The sequence below is a fragment of the Sparus aurata genome, chromosome 17 (genome assembly GCF_900880675.1).
Source record: "Sparus aurata chromosome 17, fSpaAur1.1, whole genome shotgun sequence".
NCBI lineage: Eukaryota > Metazoa > Chordata > Actinopteri > Spariformes > Sparidae > Sparus > Sparus aurata.
Window position 1 is genome coordinate 13,556,744 of NC_044203.1, and position 7,361 is coordinate 13,564,104.

General features: G+C 41.5%; 1 protein-coding gene across 1 annotated transcript; it reads right to left on the bottom strand.

Moving 5' to 3' along the window:
- Positions 1–1,253: 1,253 nt before the first annotated feature.
- On the bottom strand, positions 1,254–6,506 carry ccka (cholecystokinin a). Its single transcript, XM_030395090.1, has 4 exons — positions 6,432–6,506; positions 4,237–4,316; positions 3,811–3,991; positions 1,254–3,327 (listed from the first exon to the last, which is right to left on the bottom strand). Exons 2-4 carry the CDS (start codon positions 4,312–4,314, stop codon positions 3,188–3,190), a joined length of 399 nt encoding a protein of 132 aa, XP_030250950.1. The 5' UTR covers positions 4,315–4,316; positions 6,432–6,506; the 3' UTR covers positions 1,254–3,187.
- Between the last annotated feature and the right edge of the window lie 855 nt (positions 6,507–7,361).

A 7,361-nucleotide genomic window follows, 5' to 3' on the forward strand; every position in this document is an offset into this window, starting at 1 on the left:
CTCATCGGAAACTAGGACAGTGAATAGATCAGAGTGACACAGTGGGGATTTGCTCCCTCTGTCTATGTGCTATAAAGCAGCAGAGTGAGTATATGATCCACTTGAGCTCTTGTGTAAGCCACCTATAGACAGACATTAAATTATAGATCATTCTTCGCGCAGTTCTGTGTGTGAAGAAAAACTTGTATGTTTGTGTTTGGTGTGAGCAGTACGAGGCAGGATGTGTGTGTGAAGGCAGCTGAGTTTTTTTCATAGGTCACTGGTATTTTATTTGTTCCAAACCATAGTATTTGTTAAACGATAGGCTACTTAATAATAAAAGCTTGATTTGATTCCATTTTCTTTTATAACTGGATGCTGAGGAATCCTTCACCTAAACTTGTTGTCCACCGTTTCTGTCTTTGCTCATATCGTTTGATTTCATTGATCAGAGCAGGCGGGTGCCCACACTATTTCCCACTGAGGGCCAAAACTCAAAGTTAAAGGTAGGCAACAGGCGAAAAGCTAAATTCCTGTGTTGTATCTAATTACTTGATACGCAAAAATGGTGCCTGATACGGAAGTTCCCTTAATTGACCAACTTCCTACACAAAGTGTCACTCAGCCTGCAATATTCAGATGATGGAAAAACAATGAATAATTAGAGATCCTAAAAACAGCATTTGGACCTCAAAAAGTCGAAATCTGAACCAATCACATTTGAAACGTTTTCGTTAGAAACATCTGGCGGTCCAAATCGAATCTTATGGTGAATTTGGGTACGCGCGCCTCACTTTGAGCAGCTCTTCACTGTAAAAGTACACTGTAAGACTTCTGCAGTCAATCAAATCCTAGTTTCATTCTCCATCATGTTATTCTATGCAGCAGAGGACTGTGACTGACGTAACTTTTTTTTTACATTATGTGTAAACTAACTGGAGTTCAAGATGTGTTTCAGAACCACTTCTACAACAGTATTAGACATAGTTTCAAATGAATTCTTTTTTCAATAAACTGGCTCATTATTCCAAGTGCTAATCCGGGGAAAGCCTGATCTGTGTTTACATTAGACACTAATGATCCTGGCTCTTATACAGGAAGCCCTTGTGAATTCCACCAAATGCTCATCAGGAAGGAAACCCACAGACAGACCTCCAGCACTCCGCTAAAACCCCTGAACGAAGGCAGCGGCTACATGAAATACGCGGGATGAGCCCACCAACTGTTCACACTGCTCCAGCTCCAAACATGACATCATCTTTCCAGAACACTGCTTGACATCGGAGGAAAATGGAGCTTTATTTTGAATTTTATTTGTTAGAAACATATAATTTTTTTACAGAGACTTAACCTTTAAGAGTGCATACATACATACATACATATAGAATAATCTCTCAGAAACAAAAGAAGAAAAACACTCTTCTATTCATATCTACAGTACTTGTAATCCTGATTTGAATGTATCTGCCACAGAGGTCCATTATGTGATGAAAGGGAGCCTCCAAGCATCTCACATACAGTCGACAACACCTTGTGCTTTCTAAGACTTTTCACACTGCACGTTTAGCCCAGGGTTCAACAGGCAGGGTTAGAGGTGAAAGGTCGTTTCAGCCCCTTTTCATTCCAATCCAGAGAAACTTACTGACTCCATAGTGCTACTGTGATGTAAATCTTTGTGAGGTTTTTCAATATTGTATCACATTGTTGTTTTCTTTAGCTGCACATTGTATGGATTGAATCAGTCATAATGAATTGAAGCTCTGTGCTGCTGTCAGCTTACTGCATTAAGGTACCAATCAAACACACAGACTTAAATCCCACTTTCGGTCCGATTCACCAAAGACCCCTACGTAGCTCATTAAGGTCCAATGAGACCTTCAGTACATTCTGAGTCGTCAGTAAAATGGGACACTTTAACACTATTGTAATGTCGTAAGACGCGTGTTTCTCACTGGAATGAGGCTGAAACTTGTAGTTAAAGGAACAGGTTTTTCAAATATGATTTTAATATCTCTTCTCTCCCAAATGATTCAAGTGGATCAAAAATATCCAATCAAAAAACATGAAATCCCTCAGTGTTCCCTCAGAGCAGGTCTGGTGAGGTTCTATATTGTTCTTATTATCAACAAATCTCATGAAAACACTGACGCAAACAATGAAGGGAATCGTCTGAGTATGAGCTGTGCAGCCTCAGTTACCTTCAGTCCCGCAGAGCTCCACATTAAAACACATCTATGAGCCACACTGTGGCACTGGCTGTCCTGTTGCTTCACGTTACAGTAATAAAGTACTATAAGCAGAGCAATACAACAAGTTTTGAATAGGTTATGTTTGTCGATCTTCTTTCCTAAGAATGTCTCTTTGCTTGAATGGAGGAGAGCCTTCATTAGGCTGTATAATATCATCCGGCACTGGATTTGAAATGAACTGCTGTATACTAGAGGAGGGTAGTCAAAGGACAAAGGCTCGTGCTTTGACTTCCCGCTTCTTATGAATGATTCCTTGACAGACTTCTGTGGTTATTTTTGTTAGCGAAAGTAACACAAAAGTACTCAGAGACACATTACTCTACACAGACAGTGAGGACTGTAACCCTAACCCCAAGAGTGTAGAGTAACTAAATTCTTCTAATTGAAAGTAACTAGTTATTTGTTTTATATTACATTTTGGAGGTTACTTATCTATGACCACATATTTTTACTCACTCACGCACACGTCATCCTGCTGCCCAAAAAATACTGACTTTAACACGAAATCTGTATTAATCCACAACTGAAAATAGTCCCAACTTCTCTCCTATATGAGACACAGCTGTCACTGAGTGTTTGTAATGAAACTGTACATGTGTGACTTGTTTTTTGATGATTGATGCATACAACAGACACGGGTAGGTTACAAAGGCCACAGATAGAGAAGTGAGAAAGTATTCAGAGATGGACTGGCACACTGTTGGTTCTGATGTTTTCACAGGATTTTATACAAAATAACAACCAAATAGAATATTGTCAGACGTGCAGTGGGGAGCAGCTTGGACAGTGATGGCAGGATCTTTCTCCTCTCTGCTTAAATATAATAATGATGCTAAACTAGTTCAAGGCTCTGGTCAGGTCAGCCCTTGGTTATAGTGAATGCAGTGTGAAAGGGGCCCATTATTTTTTTTATCAGCTGTGCTGTTAGTGGTTGTCACTCGAAAAAGTGAGCCATCCCTTTAGGAGGAGTACTCGTACTCCTCTGCGCTGCGTCGTCCAAAGTCCATCCAGCCAAGGTAGTCTCTGTCCTTTATCCTGTGGCTGGGAGCCAGGCCGCTGGCTCTGCTGGTCAGGGAGGATCTGGTCTGGTAGGGAGAGCCTGGAGGAGACAGGGAGAGGGGTGATGATGACAGGAAGATGTCGTAACATGACAGCAGTGCACATATTTATCGTGTAAAAATCACTTTGAATGAGGTTGTGGAAAGTATGTCATGCTGATGCATTTGTTTTCTGTCCCAGAGAGCTGAGAGCTCAGCGGGCCTCCCCGTCACACAGCGTCGAGAGATAGACAACCAGAGATACACAGTGACAGAAAGAGTGAGGTCAGGAGAGGAATTAGAGGGACAGAGGGAAGGAGCGAGGAGGAAGTATGGAGAGATGGAGGAGAGAGCCGGAGGGAGGCGGGGAAATGCCAGATGGTGGGACCAACGAGCAGCATGAGTGACGGCAGCGCGCAGAGGGATGGATGTGAGGGATGAGAGGAAATAACAGGACCGGGAGGGAAACAGAAATGATCTGTAAGTAATGAGATGAGATGGAAGAAGGCTTTCGCTTCAGTTACACTCTCCCTCTCCATCCTCACCTTTCCTGGAGATGAGTCTGGCCAGTAGCTGGCTCAGGCTGCTCCGAGCGTCTGCGCCCTCTTGGGGCTGGGTGTAGCTGGCGAGCTGCCCTGAGGGGAGCGCTGGAGCCGAGCGGGCCTGGCGTGTGTGGTGAGGAGGCAGGCTGTCTGAGGGGAGAGCCTCGCCCACGGCTCTCTGCGACTAGACGACAAGAAAAACACAAAAGATGAATCATAACGTATCACAACGTTACATTTCAACACTTTGCCAATACTTAAAGTGGATTTTAAAGCACAAGCTGACTCAGTACACTTTTTCGGACTGTGTCAGGGGAAATGTTTTATCTTTTCTTTCTTTTTTTTTTTTCAACAAATCCAGGCAGAATATTTCGAGAAGTGTGTGTGTGTGTGTGTGTGTGTGTGTGTGTGTGTGTGTGTGTGTCTTACCACAGTGTGCGAGGGCAGACTCAGGGATCTGCTGGACAGAGCAGCCAGGAGAACACACACACAGATACCTACATTCATGACTGGCAGAAAAAAAAAAAAGAGAAGGGGAAAAAAAAAGAAAGTTTAAAAAAAAAACTTCACCTAATGTGGTCATTTTCCTATCAGCTTCTTTACTCCCACTCCAATGTCTGTTCTCTTTTATTGCTTCCCCTTCGGCTCGATCACTATGTGCCTCTGTCAGGAGGATAAACTCGCAGGCGGTGTAGGTCTTGCACAAAGCAGCAATACATCATTTCACCATGGTTGAAGCACAGTGGTGGGAGGACATGATTAACCTTTGGTGGTTCAGCTGGACCCCGAGGCAAACATTTTGTCTTTCTTACACAATCCATCGCTTCTGAGTGGCAGCGTTTAAACACGCACATGGTCATGCTGCTGCTGTGTAGTGTACTTGTAATGAATGTACACTGTCAGCACAACCCCAAAGGAAATGCACCAGTAAACTCTAAATATTAATTATGCCTGTTGTGCTTTGAACAGGATTCACATGATACTCAAAATAAAAGAGAATAAATTAAAATATTTTTCCCCTCCATATTTCTTTATTTTTCTTGCTGAAAGGAGAATAAATAGGAATCTAAATCCTTTTTTGCATTCCTCATCTTCATAATCTCATAATCAACCTCATAATCTGCTCTGGTCTACCTGCATCCATAGCTGGTCGACATCCATACCAACAGTTCTGCCTCAGTTTGATAAAAAAAAATGCAATGTGCAAAAGAAAAGCAAAAAACACTACAGTACAGTGATAGATTGTACACTATTACCAACTGATTCGCTAATTCACTAACACTGTACTCATCTCGGAGCCTGACAAAGCAGCACTATTAGCTGAGATGAATGCTTTTGTGTCCGAGCATTCTTCCAGAGCAAATCATCCACTTAGATGAAACCAGCAGCACCGGTCGCTCCAAGGCTCTCGTTGAAAAGCCTCTCACTCTGACTGCCTCACAGCTTCTAGGAACGGTTGAAGGTTTGCTGCACTTTTACAGAGACACGGAAGGGGAACCAGGAGAAGTTTGCACGGCATCTAATTTTTACATGGACCACTGAAACAGTTGATCTTCTCTCCACACACACACACACAATAAGTCAGAGCTTATTGTACACCGTGGTCTTCATGATCACATACGTTATCAGCTCTATTCACAAAACAATACAGCCTCTTCAAATGAAGCCTTTCAACTCTGTAGTTTTAAAGCATGTGATATCTAGAAATGATATCTGGACTGTCATCACTGTAACTCAGTAGTCCAATTGAATATTGTGTCTTTAAATTGACACAGCGTTGGTGTAAACAGTCATTCTCTTCATGTTAATATAATTCCTTTTAGCAGCTGGTCATTTTGTCTAATTCATTATTCAATGGGCTGGTAATGATGTGGTGCAGCGTGTGTGTGAAAGCCCTCTCCACTCCCCTCCTCTCCCCAGAGAAAAATTAAAAAGGAGTTGTTGTTTTTATTTAATTTAAGCAAAGCACTTCCATGCTGAGTTATGGGCACAGAGATTAACACTAAGCCTTTTTTGGACACTCATTTACAGGTTTTTCCTACTTCTATTCATGAGCACAATCCTGCCTGTGATATCTGCTGCAATAACGACCATCATCAAGTCTTATATATAGAAATATTATGTACACACAATATTCAACTCAAACTCAAATGCCATGATCAAATTATTTGTACTCAGACATTGAAATAGAGATGCTTAAACAGCTGTGAATTGACCCGTTCATTATCCCACTCAGTCATTATCAAAGTTTTAAATGTTTATCAGTTGTGTCTTATTTTTACAGTACATAACACTGTAGATATGAGACACAACTTTACCTTCAATGAAAAATGATCTATTACAGTTAACAAAAATATATCATGATAATAAACAAAGATACATTTTAAAAAGACTAAACGTGCAAACCACATTTCCAAATTACCCCCTTCCTCTCAGATTTTCAGATAGAATTTACAATATCTGTGTTGTGATAAAAAATTTAAAAAACAAACAAAACAAAAACCATAAAAGTAAAAAACAATGTTAAATAGTAATAATACTTAAAAGAACATGTGTCTCGATCATATGACTTGTCGCAGAAACAACTAACAACACTATTTTCAAATTTAGTTTTTCATCCTTACCTGCAGTAGTTGGCGTGGACCAGGAGAGGATGAAGATGTTGAGCTGTGCTCCTGCAGCGTTCAGGCTGTGAGTGTCTGAGAGAGAGGAGACCATGCTTTATACTGACACACAGGAAGTGGGTGGGGCTTGTACAGATGGGAGGAGCCCGCTGCTGGCGCAGAAACTGACAGCACTGACGCAACTGAGGACGCATACTGCGAACGCTTTCGCACACTCTGGCAAACATGCACGTAGACCGAACTATATGGGGAAAAAATGGTCGGGACAAAGGTGACCGCTTTAATTGTGTCGCCTCCTCCTCACTCACCTGTGTGAGAAACAAATAGAGGAACACACACACACACACACACACCTTCACGCGCACACTGTTTTAGTGGTTTGAATCAGTGAAGAGAGGCTGAAAGACTCTTTAAACTGAAGTACCACGCATTGCTGCTTGTCTGAGCATTTTGATGGCACATACACAGACATGTACATACTGAGACAGAGAGGCTTTTTATGTACAAAGATTGATGTACAAAGTGGAAATCAGTCAAAGAGAAATCATAGCCATTGTGTATTAATATGTGTAGATGTGAATAGCCAACAAAGTATATGAAAAGAATAGTAAAATGCGTCCAAGTCTGCAGCTTACGGCCGGAAAATATTTCCACTCTGTCACTGTGATTGATTTTTTCTTTCTAATCGACCAGAAGCAACATGCAGTTCAGTGCCTTTACAATTTCAGCGAGGACGAAATGACTACGGCATTGTTTAGGTATGACAGGCCATTGCAGCTTCATAAAGGAAATACATTTCTCTCTGGTGCTTTCTTTTCTTCATACCAGCTATGATTACTGAAGGAGTTCTAACAAAATGAGTCCTACGTGGGTCAGAAAGTAATTCTGAACCTTTCAGGAAACCTTTCTGGTGTCTGATGCATGTTAGAA

Coding starts and splice junctions, on each gene's coding strand:
- ccka (XM_030395090.1), bottom strand. CDS start 4,314: ATGAATGTAGGTATCTGTGTGTGTGTTCTCCTGGCTGCTCTGTCCAGC. Junction 3,992..4,236: donor GTCTGCCCTCGCACACTGTG/GTAAGACACACA, acceptor CTTGTCGTCTAG/TCGCAGAGAGCCGTGGGCGA. Junction 3,328..3,810: donor CAGACTCATCTCCAGGAAAG/GTGAGGATGGAG, acceptor TGTCTCCTCCAG/GCTCTCCCTACCAGACCAGA.